Source organism: Amborella trichopoda, chromosome 10 (assembly GCF_054954075.1).
Source record: "Amborella trichopoda isolate Santa Cruz 75 chromosome 10, AtrichopodaSantaCruz75HAP2 v2.0, whole genome shotgun sequence".
Lineage (NCBI taxonomy): Eukaryota > Viridiplantae > Streptophyta > Magnoliopsida > Amborellales > Amborellaceae > Amborella > Amborella trichopoda.
Window position 1 is genome coordinate 7,678,579 of NC_142345.1, and position 18,952 is coordinate 7,697,530.

An 18,952-nucleotide genomic window follows, 5' to 3' on the forward strand; every position below is an offset into this window, starting at 1 on the left:
TGCAAAACCTTGATAAACCACGTTCCCAGGGCATTTTGTTGGAACAAAGCCAGTAAAGGGTCTCAAACTTCGACTTTGGACCTTAAAGGACCCAAGTTGATGTATGTAAACAGAATGAACTTAGGACCTTGAGGTCTAAAGTTGATGTTTGGAAGAACTTCAGATCTTCAAGGTCCATAATAAGCTTTCATCATCATCATCATCATCATTCGAGAATTATTCCAACTATTTGGGGTCGGTTACATTAATCCTGTTCCACCATTCTACTCTATCAATGGGCATACCCTCAGTAAGGCCATCCATAGTTAGCTTATGAGCGGGGGAAAAAAATTGAACTTTGGACCTTCAAGGTCCGAAGTAGGGGCATTTGAGGAAAATATAAAATATGAAAAAATTTCATCATCATCATTGAAGCCTTTTCCCAACTATTGGGGTTGGCTACACGAATCCTGGTCAGTCATTCCGTTCTTTTAAGGGTCATACCCTCAATGAGGCCATGAGTCCCCTTATCCTTTCTCACTGCTTCCAACCATGTCATTTTGGGTCTACCCTTTACCCTGTTTGAGCCTTCCGCTTGAGCTAACTCCCACCTTCTAACAGATGTTGTACTGGGTTTGCGCCACACATGGCCATCCTATCTAAGTCTACTTTCCGTCCTCTTATCGTCTATTGGTGCCACACTTAAATTCGCCCACATGTATTCATTTCAAATTCTGTCACCTCTTGTCTTTTCACTCATCTGTCTCAACATCCTTATCTCAGCTACACTCATTTTATGGGTATGTTATTTCTAAATAACGATAATTTGAAAGAAACTGGTGTAATTTTTTCTTAATTTTATATAATGTATGGACATTTTGATATTTTTACAGACTTGTGTCCGACACCTCTTTATGAGCAGCTGTATTAGAGACATCCTTGTCTTCTTCAGACACGTGTCCATGTCCTCGTGATGTAGGTTCCAATAATACACATATTGGGCTGTACATGCCCTCCCTGTAGATGATTCATTGTAAGAATATGATCTCCTCAGGCCACCTAACTGCACGAGATCGCTCCCATCAGGGCCTGTATCTGCCAGACTAAACAGCCAGGGGGTATAGTGTAAGCGAAGCAAAAATATTGTGTTGAGAATTCCTTTGGTTATCCTTCACATTTGCTTTCTCTCCTTTATCTCAATTGGGATGTAGAACTTGCCCTGGCTGTCATGAGTAGTAATCTCTACTCTCCCATCTAAATTGTTGGTCCCAATACACAGTACTCCCAACTCCCATAAAACACCCTATGTCATGGATATCAGGATGCTCAGTGACACCAAAGAGACTGGGGACTTCCATCTTCTCCACTTTACATCAAGTGGAGTGCCAAAGCTGTAATGATTGCTACGAAGTGTGAATGAAGAACAGTGATGGCAATATCATTGTAACATTCTCTCTGAATTGTTTAAAGAATCAATATGGAACCTTTGCATGAGTGTGTTTGATTGTAAGGTTACTGTCACATATGTAAACTATTTGCTACCATTAATTGTCAAAAATTACAAAGGAAAAACTGGGAGTGTATCTTTCTTTAAAGAGCCTTTGAACATCTCTTTGACCTATGATCTTGGCACTAATGTTTGAATTCCTAAACACTTTGTTCCTTAGTTTTTGAAAAGTAGGCAACTCATACCTACTAGTGAGGGATCTATTTGAGTTTTACTGTACCTCTTTGCAGTATTGTGTTTGTGGAAGAATTCCTATATGTATGTATTCGAGAAATCTACTTATGAATATTTATAATAGCTAGTCCGTAATGAACTTCTGGAACCAGAAATACTGCCATGTAAAAGCTGGCAGTTGAGCAACTTAATTGGAGGAGAATACACAATCAGTAGTTTTGCACATATCATGAAGATTAAGTTTCTGCTGTGCGTTTGTTATCAGATTAAATGAGATCCTTGATTCTGAAGGACAGTAACATTAGTATTTTTGTTCTGGATTCTGTGGTATGTCTTGTGATTGTTGTGACTATGTTGATGTGTTCATGATCTTTCACCACAGATTCTTCCATGAACTCCCATTATCGTTGTATTATGTTCTAGAGAATAAAGTTATATTGCTCTTTCCTATATGTATATATTCTAGAAATCTAGTTATGAATATTTGTAATACGTAGTATGTAATGAACTTGTGGAACCAGAAATACTAGCACATAAAAGCTGGCAATTGAGCAACTTAATTGGAGGAGAACACACATTCAATAGTTTTGCACATATCATGAAGATTAAGTTTCTGCTGTGCGTTTGTTATCAGATTAAATGCGATCCTTGATTCTGAAAGACGGTAACATCAGTATTTTAGTTCTGGATTCTGCAGTATGTCTTGTGATTTTTGTGACTATGTTGATGCGTTCATGATCTTTCACCACAGATTGTTCCATGAACTCCCCTTATCATTGTATTATGTTCTAGAGAATAAAGTTATGTTGCTCTTTCCTATATGTATGTATTCGAGAAATCTAGTTATGAATCTTTGTAATACCTAGTCTGTAATGAACTTCTAGAACTAGAAATACTAGTACGTAAAAGCTGGCAATTGAGCAACTTAATTGGAGGAGAATGCACATTCAATAGTTTTGCACATATCATGATGATTAAGTTTCTGCTGTGCATTTGTTATCAGATTAAATGAGATCCTTGATTCTGAAAGACGGTAACATTAGAATTTTAATTCTGGATTTTGCAGTATGTCTTGTGATTCTTGTGACCATGTTGATGCATTCATGATCTTTCACAACAGATTGTTCCATGAACTCCCATTATCGTTCTATTATGTTCTAGAGAATAAAGTTGTACTGCTCTTATGTTTCACTAATTTTATTTTCTTACTATGCCGTGTAGGGGTTGATTATTTATCAGTTGCTGCATTTGATGATCTGATTCCTTCACATTTGGTCCTTCTAAAAAGCAGGGTAAGTGACTAAATCCACATAAATTGTGGTGAACTTATGCTGTCAATTCTGTTATACTATTAAGTCCCTCTAGCTTTGGTATATTTTTTTAATATCTAATAAGAAAATCTCAATGAGTTCCATGCATCACTATTCCTTGCGTTGGATAATATTTATCATATCAATTGCATACTTAATCTGGTGTAATGTTTCAGGATATTATCGTGGTCGAGGGCCTCAAATTAGACAATGTAAAGCCTGGCTTATACTCATTGCACTGCTTGCACCTCCGATTAATAGGTGCAGAGGGATCGCCAATACGATGCATCCTGATTGAATGAGACTCCTACGAGTGTTATGCAGTTCAGAGAAAACATATTTAGCACGTGCCTCTCCTTGGTGGAACTCCTGACATATATAAATCTTTCACTTTTGTATATGGCAACATTTAAATGTCTTTGATGGTTTGTGAATTACAAAAGAGTAATAGATGGACACGGTTTCTATTAATCCATGTAGAATGAGTCCTCTTAAAAATCTATTTTTGAGATGGAGTTTTGGACTTAATTTTTAATGACATGTAATCTCTAATATAGAGATCCTGAATATAAAAAAAATACATAAATTTTAAAAATTAGAAATAATAATTTTATTAAAAAAACATTTGGAATGTTAGTTTCAATTGTTTTTAGATGGAACACCTATTTGCATCCATTTTTAAGATGGATGTTTTATACGTTGGGAACCGCAAATGTAGAAATGCAGTCCTCGCGGCATGAAACAATTTTCCTTAATAGATTCTACTAATCAATAAATTTTTCACTTCTTGTCATTCGTGTTACATTGAATGAGAGTAATCTGATGCACCTGCATATGCAAATCCAGTTCTAGAAACTCGATGTCTGAAATAGGGGCTCGTTTTAGGGCTTGATACATTTTTAGCTGTCTAGCCTCTTCCAAGCGTCGACTCATATTTTTATAAAATAGGCTTAAAATTAGGACAGCTAGGGGAAAAAGGCATTTAGTATAGCAAATGGAAAAAATCTGATCCCATGGATATGGTATGTATCTTGGAACTTAGGTTTTTATCTTTAGATATTAGGTGTGGTTTCTATAAGGTTGCAACTTTAAACAATCCAATTAAGGCGCATTTTCAAATTTTGTCATAACATATAATTTTGGTATAAAAAATTCTTAAGATTATCTGAAAATCTACTTTCATATCTAATAATAAAATTTTAGACTAAAAAAATGGTTAAAATCAAGTAGATCTATAAACATATGAAAATCTTGAAAATGGATAGTCTAGATTATGTGTTGCAAGATGCATTATTTTTGGGACTCAAAAACTTTTTTTTTTAACATTAAAACAACATTTTCCAAATTTATGAGGTGCATCTTTAATTCTACATTTTTAAAGTTGTAACCTTATATTATATAAACTTTGCACCTTTAGCATTTAAACAGTAGCATGAAGTTTTTTAAGGTACTTTCGTGAATATTGCCCCGCTTTTAGCAGCTTTGCCCTTCTTGTCGGAGTAAAATCTTGTTTGGGCATCTAATAGGTTTAATACTTCTTATGAGAGGTTTAGCGATAGTATTAAAATTTGGGATAAATATGTTAACACTTAAACCAATCAAGCCCAATGGCACACCTAAAAGGGCTGAGAAATGCTTGGTTTCTGTTTTAGTACAGGTTCCCTAGATTTAGCCCCATGCCTTCCATGTACAAGCTATGGTTGTTTATTACTAAGCTAAAAAGCAAGTGACGATATGTGGTGGAGGACAAAATTATTTTTAATTTTAAGATTTATTTATTTTTGAAAGATGTATATTAGAATTTTCATTTGAGGGTTTTTTAGTTTTTTGGGGATTCTAGAGCTCTTATTTATTTTTTATTTACATCATGAGTACTATTTAGAATTATTGTTCATGAGTACTATTTATGGGTACTGTTCACATGAGTAAAACTGTCATTATAAATTTTAAGTTTAACTTAGGATGTATGGGTCGATGTCTTATTTGTTTGGATACTTTATGTACTTAGAACATTGGATTATAATATTAAGAGGTGTGTGGGACCTTGAGAGGGTCATTCGACATGATTTTTAGAAATTAAAAGATATACAAGTTTAGGCTTTTGAAACCCTGGCTTAAGGTATGAAGAGAAACGTTAGGTTTATTTGAATTATGTTTGTGTTTGAATTTAGTTTTTTGTTGATTTTACTGTTCGTTCAAATTTTTCTGCATCAATATGACAAAATTAAGGGCAAAAATGATGGTTAAAATGTGATCAATATAAAGTTCAAACCAGTAAATTGTCCCCTCAATTGTTGAAAATGGACCACTGTTGCAAGTTCTTCTTCCATTAGGCGCTCAGTTTGGCTAGGTAATATTCATCTCAACTATCAGTTAACCACCCCTGGTTGATGTCATGTACATTTTACTATTTCTGAAGTGCATGGACCATTATATATGATATAAAACGAAAATGGGAAAGTGATAAAATTTCATGTGACTTATTCTCTCAAATTGACCGTTCAAATTGGACTAAATTTCGTTAAATGGAAGCCTTTAGAACAAAAATATTAAAAAAAAAAAGTAAAGAAAAAAGTTACTTAAAGTGTGTCAATATTTTTTCAACTTTTTATAATTAGAAGGGGGGCATCTCTGTCTCTCCGTCTCTCTTTATACATGTGTGTGTGATTTCATACAACACTTGTATAATAATATAATGAAACAATTTTTAAAAATCATGTTAAGGCGATTTATTTGAGCCAACTATACACACTCTTTTCATCCCAATAAATAATTACTAAAAAAAAAAATTTGAAAACATAGACCATCCATTTTGGTAAGATGCTTAGATCTAGGCCATATAATTTTTTTTTTCTTTTTAAATTTTTTTTAGATGGATTTATTGTCATTGGATGAGCAATATTAAAAAATAAAAAATAATTTTGAGTTTGTAAAGGCCTAGATATTAAAATTCACCAAATAGATGATCTAAATTTGTTGTTGGAGGGAAACTCATTTTGATCATATCTAGGGTGCAAATTGTATTTTATTCTTTTGGGGATTAATTATTAGGATGAAGAGAAGGATTCTGTAATTTTTGGGGTCGTACAAATACCACAAATATGATTTTCTAAAAGTATACTAATGGTGAACTTAATAATTTATTACTCTAAAACTTTTGACTATTAAGTAGTTCATGTATTTTAGAAACAGTATTTTTATTTTCTTAAAATCTATCCAAAACTCAATTTTAAATTTTAAAAAATTATTTTGACTTTGTGAATAATATTTCAAAATAAATTTAAAATTACAAACATGCCCATTCTGAGTGGATAGAAACCAAGTCCAAGGACTTATACTTTAACATTTGTGACAAACTCTGCTATATAACTCAATTTCCTTGCGAAATTACAAAACTTATTGTATCACATGCCCTCAATTACAGCTACATAAGAGAAATTACAACCATCAAACACTTTCTATAGAGTTATTACAATGAGGATACAAATCAATGAGTCACTTGTCAAAACAACACAAGTCTACAATGAGTCCCTTGTCAAAACAACACAAGTCTACACAAGGAGATCAAGTACACAACACTTGTAACTAGTGCTATTAAGTACACCACTTGAATTGAGAGAGAAATCCCATTTTCTCTCCTTTCTCTCTCATCATGGAGCTTGAATTGAGCTTTGATGGAGTTCAAGTCTATCTCTCTCACTAGGATTTGTTCTTCATACTACACTATAGGCTTTTCTCATATGATGAGAGAGAAAAGAGTGAAGAGGGTAGGACGTACCACCTAGAGTGAGGCATGCCATTTTAAGAGAGAGAAAATAAGATCGTATGAGAAATTAGAGAGTAAAGGCATATTTATAGCTACCAAGTGTAGAGATACTTCTAAATAGAAGAATCTTGGCCACTTATATTATTATCTTATGGCTATAAAGAGAAGCTTGATCTTAGCCTTCCATCTACCATCATGCCATCTTAATGTGTGGTTGAGATTTAAACACCTTTATCCTTTATTTTCTATAATTCACTCAAAATGCCCCTTGTATGAAAAAACATATGATCTTTTCAAATAATTAAACTAAAAATCAAGGTTAAGAGCATACCCTTAAGGTACTTAGGCACATATCCACCAAAAATTCAAATTCAAAACTCTTCTTCTATTTTGAAAAAGCATGCGTAGCCAATCATTTGGGGCCACATGTGTAAGTTGGTTAAACATAATTAATATATTCATTAGGCTTTCAATTAAATATCAATTGAAAGGCCTCAATCCATGCCCTTTCTAAAAGGCCTCATACATGTGTACATAACTCATTTCTCACACAAAAAATATGTACCTAAATTTATTTTTCCAATTTTCAATCCACAAAATTTCATAATCCGCATTGGGCTGATGTGGAGGCCTCCCATAGCCAAGTGAATATCCATTGGTCATTTGGGGTGTCTTGTGCAGATCCCAAAGGGTATGTCCTTGATTGTCAATTTAATTAAACAATTTTGAAAATATATTTTTCTTGAATTTTTTTTGAAAAATCTCACAAAATTCCAAAACATACAAATCATTCTACATCAAAAGAAATCATTTTAGCACAATTTATAAATAATTTCAAGGGGAATTACGATCTTATGGAGCTGAATTAAGCATCAAAGCATTCCACTCGGTTAGACTCTAAATCCAAAGTCATCTTCTCGGTATGACCCAACAAACTCTTTTTTTTTAAAAAACGGTATGAAGTTTCATTACATAGAGGAGCAAAGCTCCAAACTTACATAGAGGAGCAAAGCTCCAAAACACTAGAAAAAACATATGAAGAAATAAAAAAGAACTCCCCATTTCCACAGAAGAACCGACTCAATTGCTCAACACTACAAACCTAAACCTCGATGGCACAAACAAAACACAAGCTTTCTAAACCCAACTACCAAAAATAGGGCGACGATGAGAACGACGGCAGCAGCTCACAACCAACGACCAAAAATAGGGCAAAAGATAGTAAGAAAAGAATAGGGGCAAAGGAAAGAGAGGGTGGAAGTCACGATAGAGATCTAGAAATGAGAAGAGGGAACAAAGAAGGACAGGATGGAGAAGTCCTGTTCAAACATCCCCAAAAAATACACCTGACTATTGGTAGGAATTTGTATGACCCAACCAACTCATGGCCCACAATGTTAATCAGAAGCTCATGACATAGCTTATCAAAGTTAAACCAATGAGTAACTCTAAACCTCCAAGTTCTAGTGGATTTTAGGTGAACCCCCAAGATGACTTGCACTTATATGGTACGGGGGTTCCTCTCTTGGCACATGTGCATACCTCTTCACAGTGAATCCCCTGGAAGAGTGGCTTCCCATTTTGTAATTGTTAATGTACATGCTATAAGAATGTTCTATTAGTTAATGATTTAGGCTAATGTCCTCTCTAAGCCCTTACCTTCATATACAGGGCTTAAACATATACAATCATTGAGCTTATATTTGTCAGAATTGTGTCCTTTCAAGGCCTTAAACTTCTGACATTTGTTATAGCTCTTGACTTTCGTGGGAATAAAAGAGCGACATGACTTTAGGATCGTGGCACACTAAGATTAAGAGTCATGGAACCCTAAGAGAGTCATGAGGAGTATTTGTATAGATAAAAGGCATCAAGAGGATTGAGGGTTACCTCTAGTTAGGATCGGTTATTGATAATAAGCCTCATGACTGTGTAATGGGCCAAGGCTTTATGTGATTGATGATATGAGCTTGATGACTAAATTTAGCCATGTATAGAAAGGTTAAGGCTAAAAGAGAATTTACCTAAATCCGTGATTCATAGAACCTGCTCATAGCATGTGCATAAACAGTCGCAAAGCATGAAAAACCACTCTTCCAGGGATCAACTGCGAAGAGGTATGCACATGTGCCAAGAGAGGAACCCCCGCATCATGTGCACATATCCTCTAGTGAGTACACCTGAAATCAACTGGTACTTGGATATTCATAATTACTCATTGGTTTGACTTTAATAAGCTGCATCAAAGGGCCTTTGATTAGACACTGTGGATCATGAGTGTTGAGTCATATTGAGAATGTGGCTTTGGATTCCAAGTTTAGCAGATCGGAGTGCTTCGATGCCAACTCAGCTTTATAGGATCCTAATTGAAGATATTTTTAAATAGCGTCAAAATGATTTATTTTGATGAAGAATGATTAAAAGGATTTTTTTGGGAATTTTTATAGATTTTTGTAGTTTTTTATGGGTAAGAAAATGTGTTTTTGCAAATGATTATCAAGGATATACCCCCAGAGACTTGGATGAGACATCCAAATGGCCAATAGTTGTCCATATGAGCCATGAGAGCCTCCACAACAGCCCCACGTAGAGATAAGTGGGTCCCCATGGTAGGGCCTTTTGGTCAATTTCTAAAAGACCTCTTTAGTTGGAATTAATTATGATAAAGAATTGATTGAATTGTTCGCTAAGGAGGTTGGATGTAAGATTGATACTTTTCCTATAACTTATCTTGGTATGCCCATCTTATATTGTAGGTTATTGAAAGTAGTTTTGAATCCGGTATTGAAGAGAGTTTAAACTTAGACCAATGGAAAAGTAAGGTGCTTTCTTTAAGAGGGTGCATCACATTGGTAAAATTTTGTTTAGCAAACATGCTGATTTTTGTGATATATTTTCTCGTGATGCCTGCATCGGTGTGTAAAGAAACTAAAAAATTGATGAGGAATTTCATATGGGGGAATGTGGATATTGGACAAAAGTATCATCAGGTAAACTGGCATAAAATTTGTGTGCCTAAAGTCGAGGGAGGTTTTGGGATAAGGAAACTGAAATTGATCAATCAAGCTATGTTGGTCAAGTGGTGGTGGAGAATACTGTATTGCGAGGACCAAATTTGGAACTTAGTAGTAAGAGAAAAATATGGGGTTTCTTTAGATTCCATAATGTCATATTCTTCAACTAGAAGAGTTCAAACCTCAGAATTTTGAAAGGGTATGGTGTGAGTTAAAGAGGTAGTAATGCGGAATGTATGATGGGTGTTGGGCAAAGGTGAGAATATTAATTTATGGCATCACAAATGCCAAACAAATGGGTGTTTGGCATTTCTGCATGTGCTTTCGAGAATGGTGAACCATGCAGCCAAGGCAATGGAATGTTGCTCTTTGGTGAATGGTAGTCGTGTTTGGCACGTGCCTTTTTTTTATGGAAGGGTTCTGGATAGAGTAGAGGAAGAATTTGCAGCTTTATTACTTGAGCTAAATGCTATATATATGGGAGGGATTCAGAAGATGAGGTAATATGAGAGGATGAGAATGATGGAGTTTTTTTTATTAGATCAGCATATAGATTGTTGTATAACGAAAGGCATAGAGATTTGTCACACTCTTTGAATGGGCTGTAGAAAATTCCAGTCCCTCACAAGGTTCAAGCTTTTTTTGGCTACTCCTCCAAGGGAAAACTCTAATAGTGGATAATTTGCAAAAAAAATGATGAATAATGGTAAGGATCTGTCTACTTTGTAAAGAGGATGAGGACAAATTGTGATCATTTGTTCTCACATTTCATTTTTACAATAGCTATCTAGGAGTGGGCCTTTGTTAAAATGGGAATTCAATGGTGATGTTGAGGAGCCATGGAGAGTTATAGCTTCAAATGGATGTTCTAGGATTACCAAAATTTGAACAGATTATATGGATGGTACTTAGAGCAGTTGTTCTGTGGGAAGTTTAAAAGGAAAGAAGCTACAGAACTTTCGATACCAAGATATGTGGTATGATGGAGATTATAGGGAGTCTTTTATATGGAGTTTCGTATTGGTTCCCAGTATCAAGTGAAGGAAGAGATATTTCTAAGGTAGACTCTTGGGTGAATATGAAAAATGTGCTCACAATTAAAACATAGAAGCTTAAGCCTAAGGGTAGGTGGTATGCCCCAGAAGAAGCTTCTTTAAAACTAAATTTTGATGGTAGCTCTTTTAGTATCCCAAATCCAACCGGTTTTGGGGGAGTTCTGATAGACTCAAGTAGCGCTGTCCTTCTCTCTCATGCAGGGCCTTGTGGAGTAGTATCACCAAATGAAGCAGAATTTTGAAGTATACTACGAGGCATGAGATGTATTAAGAGAAATTTGTGGGGGGTTGCAGTCTTGGTGGAGGATGATTCGCAGAATGTTATAAATTGTGAAACAAAGTTTCAAAGGCACCGTGGAAATTTTATTCTCTTTTGGCTGAGATAGTGGATTTGTGCCTTGGTCTTGGACTAACATTCTCCTTTACTCATGTCTATAGGGAAGAGAATGATGTTCCAGATGTTTGGCTAAGCATATGGTCTCCATGGTTAAGACATTTGTAGTAGATGAGCTTCTTCATGTATGATCTGTTTGTAATTCTTTCTTAAGTAATAAAATTTCGTAATATTGTCAAAGAGAAAATTTTACAAGGCAATAAGCTCGATTGCCAAATTTAAAAAGGAAAATCAAGTTCAAACCTAAAAAATAAATTACTTTAAAAGAATTAAAATGAACGGTACATTAAAAATAAAATCTAAATTATTATTTTTAATTTTTTTTTCACATTCATGACACAATGGAGCAAGATTCACGTGGCTGACCTTAAATAATTGAGATAAAGCTTAGATATCGATGATGATTCATGACACGGTGGATGCAACACACCAAAAACCAAACTCAATCTAAGTAATCCCTTCTTTTGCCTCCATTTGGCACACCAACACCAGATGTGATGATCACTACAATGTGTGTTCTAACTAGTGTAAGAAAGATCGAGTTGGGCTGCCTAATCGGTCATGGCCTGTGCCGATTAGGCGGAGTTCGATTTAGTCAGCCCGAATGGTGCCGAGTTTTGTGATGTTAAAAAAGTGCGGGTAAAAAACCTCTAAAAAAATTATAAAAAAATTGTAAAAAATGGTAAAATTTTACATGTATTGTTGTTTTATATTGTTACATAAAATACGTGAAACAAAAAATATTATGGATATATTAGGGTTTCAAAAAAAAATTTAGGCACTTGAGGCAATACTTTTTCAGTGAACAAGTAATTAACGGAACTTACATATTATGCAATAGTAAAAAAAATTGTTCAAAAGTAGTAAGATCGACGATGGAGTTCATGATTTTTTTGAGTTTTGCTATCAAGATTAACTGGGGTAAAAATCACTGTGATGTCTGATGGAGTCCGTAAACTTGCCAAATAAGAATACTACCATGTGAAGTTTTTAATTAAGCCATAATCACCCGATTTTTTTTAATATATTGCCGATTATTGGCAGCCTATAAAATCAAGACTGCTGGACGAGTCCGAGTTATTTAGCGGACTTCATCCATACGATTCACAACATGCCAACTCTCTAGGATGAAACAAACCCCTAAGTCTATCTCATGACGGGACATATAACAAACCATAGCTAAAAAGTTAAAGATGGTTCATTTGTTTTGGTTCTTGAGAGGCACATTCGAGACAGGCTGGCTTGGGAACCTAGGCCATATCTTCCTTCAATGCCTAACGTCTATTTACGAATCCCAATTACGTGAAGCACTTGTTTGTAAGCACATTGAAAAGAGAAAAATGCATGCACAATAGAGAGTTTTTTATTGTCTAGACTCTAGAGAGAGGGTGTTCGTGCATTTTTTATTGTTTTTTCTAAAAAGAATATTTTTATTGTTGTTTACAAGAAATGGTATCTCCCTTTATTTAAAGCTAAAATTTGAAGATGTAACCTTTTCAACGTACAGAATAACTTCAATAAAAATAATTTTATGTTTGTACGTTCTATGCAACCGAAAAAAATAATATCTCGAGATTAAATAGAGACTGTCTAATATTTAGATGGTGAGATCTAAGTATTAGAAATTCAAATATTAATTTTTTTTTTTGAGAATAATCATCTAATAATTCTCAAAATTCAGATTAAAAAAGAAAAAAAATTATATAAAGTTGCAACCTTAAAATGTAGAATTAAGAGATGCACCTCTAAAATCCATCATCCCTCTAATTGATAATCTCGACAATGAGATGCATGAACATGAAAAGAAAAAAAGATTTCGCGTCAGCAAAATAATATATCTTGCAACACATTATCTGGACTGTCAATTTTCAAGATTTTCATATATTTATAAATCTGCTTGATTTGAACCGTTTTTAGAGTTTAAAATTTTATAATTAGAGATGAAAATAGATTCTCTGCATCCTAAGAATTATTTTATATCAAAATTATATTTATGATATTAGAGATGCAACTTAATTGGATTGTTAACCTTATGCAACAACCTTGAAAAAAACATTCCAAATAGGTCTTCTATGTTCCCAAGGGAGCACAGTATACATGCTGTTATTTAAAGTGCTTATTTTTTTGTACATGGCAAAGTGCATGTACATGAAATGATGGTGGTTTTAGGTAGAACTAGTTAGCCATTTAGGGATATGGAGAGTCATAGAAGGAGCACAAATCTACAGCATTGTACATTGAACTTCCATTTCTGTAATCTGGTCGCTACAAGTAAATTTAGGCACCTAGGGATATGGACAGTCGCAGAAAGAGCACAAATCTACAGCATTGTACAATGAACTTCTATATGTGGAATCTCGTGCTCCTATTTTAGTTTAAGAAATTTAGGGAGGTGGTGTGTCCAAGAGAGAGCACAAAGGATGGTAATATTAGGGGTGGCAACGGACCCAGACCCGACCTGGGACCGTCAGGTATACCCGAATGGGTATGGGTATGGGTTCAATATTTGAATCTAACGTATTGGGTCTGGATCCAAAACTTGGACTCGATACTATTTGGGTCTGGGTCCGGGTTTGGTTGAACCCGTCTCGTACCCGTAAATTGTTGGAAATAAAATACTTCAAGGCCTATTTGTTTGGGTGCATTCAAGATTGTATACAATAAGAATTCATAATCATCTTTCGCTATTAAACAACAAATAAGATGACTTGAAATCTAATGATGGGTTGTGACCTTGTTGCCAATAATTTGGGTATATGATGATAAAGAAGGGTCCAAAAAAAAAAGAAGAAGCTCATAGTGAGAGTGGCAATGGACCCGACCAGACTTGAGACCCGACATGATAGACCTAGAACCCGACGGGTACGGATATGGGGTCCAATTTTTGAACCTGATGGGTTGGGTCCTTTTGGTCTAAAACCTGGACCCGATTACATCCGGGTCTCGGTCTGGGTCTTGCTAGACCTGACCCATTGCCACCCCTAAGTTATATAATGCAACCACACTTCTAAAAACCATGTTTGTAGCATTTGTATCACCCAAAAATTGCATATACCCTCTATTCATCCCAATAGACAATTTTGAAAAAAAAATGAAATTTGAATTTGCATCATAGATATGGTTAAACTGAGTCCCATCCAACAATGAATTGTGACCATCCATTTGGTCAATTTCAAGATCTAGGTCAGTACTCAAAGATTTTTTTTCTTTTTCAAATTGTTCATCTAATGATAATAAAACTATCTAAAAATTTTGAAAAGAGAAAAATCCTTCTAAGGCCTAGATCTAAGCACCTTAACAAAATGGACAGTTTATGTTGATTGGGATAAAATAACACTTTCTATGGTGCATTTTTAAGTTTTGTTTTTTTTGTGATTGTTCAATGGAATGAATAGAGTGAACATTTAAAAATTGGGATCAAATAAATGGCATTAACATAGTTTTTTAAGGTTGTTGCATTATTTTACTATACAACCATTGCAAGAAATCATTTCTCATATATATATATATATATATATATATATATATATATATATATATATATATATATATATATATATATATATATATAACTTTTTTTCTTTAAATGCTAACTTGGGACATGGTGAAAATAAATTCTAGAGGTCATCTGCCACCTTGACCACCAACCTAATGCCCGAGTGGATAATCCGAAAAGGGCGCAAGGCATGTAACATTATATGTTGGATTTCATCGACTCTCTGTATGTTTTTGTATGTGTATGTGCGTGTGATTACCTTGAGTTAATCCAAATTTAAAACTTATAATTCTATTAGGTCTATCAAAATTTGGTGGAAGTTTGTAAATAAAATGGGGCAATAAAAAAACAACTTTTCATTTTTTTTTCTGATAGCTGAAAAAGTTGTTTTCTTGGAGAATCGAATCTTTAAGAAAGTAGAAGAACGAGAGAAAGGTAAAGGTAGAAAACTCCTCCAGGTACAAGTAATCCATTTTCTAAGGCTAAGGTTTACTCCATATGGATAAAAAAGTCAATATATATCTAAGTTCAAATACAAAGAAACATAAGATCATGTTCAAATAGACATTATATATATATATATATATATATATATATATATATATATATATATATATATATATATATATATATATATATATATATATATATATATATATATATATATAGATGAATGAGATAATCTAAACTTTACAACCCTTCAAATTACAAAAATTAAAGATAAAGAGAGTTGTGAATGGTATATTTACTAATTTTGTAGTCTATTTTTTTTTAAAAAGTTACTTTTTATGATATCTTCACCATTAAGTAAAGGCAATTTTGTAAATATTACTACATGTGTCATCTCCGTAAAAGTTAAAGTTGAAATTTTTGCTAAAAGACCATAGTACTCTATAAATAAAATATCAGGACACTAACTTCCAAAATGCCATTGTACTTTTGTAAAAATTTGAAATTTACCATTGTTTAATAGTCAAGTTACCTATTAAAATAATTTATGTTAAAAAAAAGTAATAATCTTTTTGATAAATACACCCATCATAACCCCTTAATAATCAAGTTACCTATTAATTTTTTTTTAAAAATAAAGTAATGACCTTTTTGATAAATACACTCATCACAACCCCTTCTAACCTGAACCTTTATATTTTGAGGGGTTGTTAACTCTAGACAAATCCATTTTATAATTAAAGATGAAAACATATTTTAAGGCCCTCACAAAGATTTCCAATATTGAAACCATAGTTATCGACACCATTTCAAGGCACGCTTTACTTTGATTGTTTAGAGCCCCTTTCTCAAACTCTTCTACTTATTTTAATTATTTGATTAAAAATTTCAAATTTAGAATTTAGAAAAAATTATATCGTTACCCCTTCAATTAAGCGTCATTACAAAATTCCCCTTTTTCATTAATATTATTACACTTGTACCCATTTTCTTATTATTTTTAAATGACCAAAATACCCAAACTTCATATTTTGAAAACTTGAAGTTCATCAAAAACCCATTTAATCTTACTAGGGCTAAGAGTTTTTTGGATTGGGTCTTGATCCACCTAGATCCAGATCTGGATCCAAAAAGTATAGATTAGATCCGGATCTAGGTCCAATCGATCTAGAATATTCGGATTCAAATCCAGATCAGAAACTATATATAAGATTTGGATCCGAATTAGTTCCAATATTGTATATTATACAATTAAAATATAATTATAAAACTTAAAATAATTATATATGTTAATAAATATATAAATTATAACATACATATATATCAAATCCAAATCTTAAACCCATTCCCAAATCTAGATAAGATCTGAATTTCGACTTTTTAGATCCAAATCAGGTAAATTCTCAGCCCTATCTATCACTCTGTTCTCTTTGGTATTTGCATCAATACCATCCCTTTATATTTGGTATTTGCATCAATACCATCCCTTTATAGGAGGGCATGCGGGTCCCCTATTAACCTAGTAGATACAACTAGATTTGTAAATTGTGTACTAATGCAATGTAGGAGAACAACAAATTGCGTCCTAGGGTTGCCCTCTAATCTTATTGCGTAGATAATGTGAACTTTCTAAAACCTATCAATGTCAAATCAATAACAATTTTAGAAAGGACAAATTTCTATTAGTCCATGTAAAAATGAGTCGCCTTTTAAAAAATTATTTTTGAGAGATTTTTTGACCTAATTTTTTAAGACATGCAATCTATAACATGGAGATCATGAATATGAATGAATAAATAAATTTTGTAAACTACAAATAAAATTTTTAGATGGACCACCTATTTGCATCCATCTTTAAGATGGATGCTTTATACTTTGGAACAGCATATTCTAGTAATGCTGTTCAGCCTGCATGAAACAATTGTTCCTTTAAAAAACCACAATTATCACTAATTTATTATCATTTGTATGATTCGTATTTTAAGTGGAATACAATATCCACTCAAAAGACTCATAATGATGATAATGATATAGTGTCCACTTAAAAGTTCCTTTTAGTACCATAGGAATGATACGGAGGATAATTCTCATTTGTTTAAGACTGAATATGTGGAGCTTTAGAATGTTGTAACCAAGGGGAGCCTACCTTTATTTCCACGAATTAGCATTGATTCAAGTGAAATCACAAATTTCATTTCCAGGTGAACTTGGAAATTACATCATCTAATCAGGGTTGGGTGCCCTCAAATTTTGCTCTCTCTCCTCCCCTTAGTATATAGTGAAAAAAGAAAGATTGGCAAGCACAACAGTAAAGACAAAAAAAAAGCGTACTGCTTAGCCAACTATAGCCAGTGTTCAAAAGAACAAGTCGGGCCCACTAGTCGGTCAAGGCCTTGACCTGATTAGTCAGAGCAGAGCAGGTCTGACCTGATTTGTCGAAGCGGCTCCAACATTGTCGGCCGATTAGTGTCGAGCTTGTACTGCAAAATCAAATGGCGTTAAATAATCTTAAAAAAATTATAAAAAAATTGAAAAAAATGTTTAAAATTTACATGCATTGTTTTTTTATTGTTACGTAAAATAAACAAAACAAAAAATATTATAGGCATAATTGGGTTTTGGATAAAAATTTTGAGCACTTGAAGTCATACTTTTTTAATGAACTTGTAATTGAAGTAATACCTTTTGGAATTATCTCCAAAGAGATTATTTATTTTTTGTGCATGAAGGTCATAATCATTCTTGTCTCTAAAATTTCAAAATGGGTGATTGTAAGAGTGTTATTGAATGGACACAAAGTTCCAAAAAAAATTCTTGGACTTGGTGACTAATGCCAAGCTATCCAATTTAACATCTAATAAATAGGAATGATTATGATCTTTATGTACAAAAGATTAATAGTCTCTTTGCAGACAATTCTATATTTTTTTAAGAATTCCAAATTCACATCATAGTTCTTTGAGACTAATATACATATAAAAACTTTTTATATTAAAAAACTAATTTTAGATAGAGATAGAGAGAGGAAAACCAAGAGAAGGGAGAGAGAGAAAGAGGAAAGGAGAGAGGTTGGAGCTAGCCCAAAAAGAGAGATAGAAGTTGGGGCACATAACCCCAATATGAGAGAGAGAAAGAGAAGTTGGTGCAAGCCCTAAGAGAGAAAAAGGGTGAGAGAGAGGTTGAGGAAAGCTCCTACAGAGTGTGAGAGAAGTCAGGGCAGACCCCCAAAAGAAAGAGAGACCGAGAGGTTGGGGCAAGCAGCCCCAAACATAGAGAGATTGAGCTTCTTGCTCCCACCCAAGAGATAGAGAGAGGTGGAGAGAGACTTACTATGCGGCAGAAAGAGAGAGGGATTAGCTTGCAAATATAGAAGAGACTTCCAAAAACCTGTACCGTATCAGTGTATAAATCTACTGATCGTTACAACAAATCATCTTTTAGTGTATAAATCGGCCGATTAATGCTGATTTATACAATAAATTAGCCAATTAGTGCAATGCATAGCAAACTCACGATTGACTGGTGATATACTTTGAGTTAGTGGGCCAATTTTAAAAAAATCTGCCGACTTTTTTAACATTGACTATTACAAATATGTACACGCACAACATGAGGAAGGATAGAAGGTTTAGGTAGGGAGATATTTTAGGAAGAGCTCCAGACCATTGCTTTCCATGGATCCTATTAATGTAGGAAGCCACGAGGGCACGGTCCTTGGGGTATTTTACAAATAATTTAAAAAGCTAGTGAAAAATAGATTTTGAAAATAAATTTATGACTAGAGATATTTTAGAAATAATTCAAAAA

General features: G+C 33.7%; 1 protein-coding gene across 1 annotated transcript in view; it reads left to right on the forward strand.

Moving 5' to 3' along the window:
* Positions 1-3,441, forward strand: part of LOC18446242 (cyclase-like protein 3) — a 35,681-nt gene extending 32,240 nt beyond the window's left edge. Inside the window, exons 5-6 of the mRNA XM_006856363.4 lie at positions 2,882-2,952; positions 3,147-3,441. Coding sequence (XP_006856425.1) covers positions 2,882-2,952; positions 3,147-3,272 — 197 coding nt within the window. The 3' untranslated portion in view covers positions 3,273-3,441. The remainder of the gene's footprint in view (positions 1-2,881; positions 2,953-3,146) is intronic.
* Positions 3,442-18,952: the final 15,511 nt, after the last annotated feature.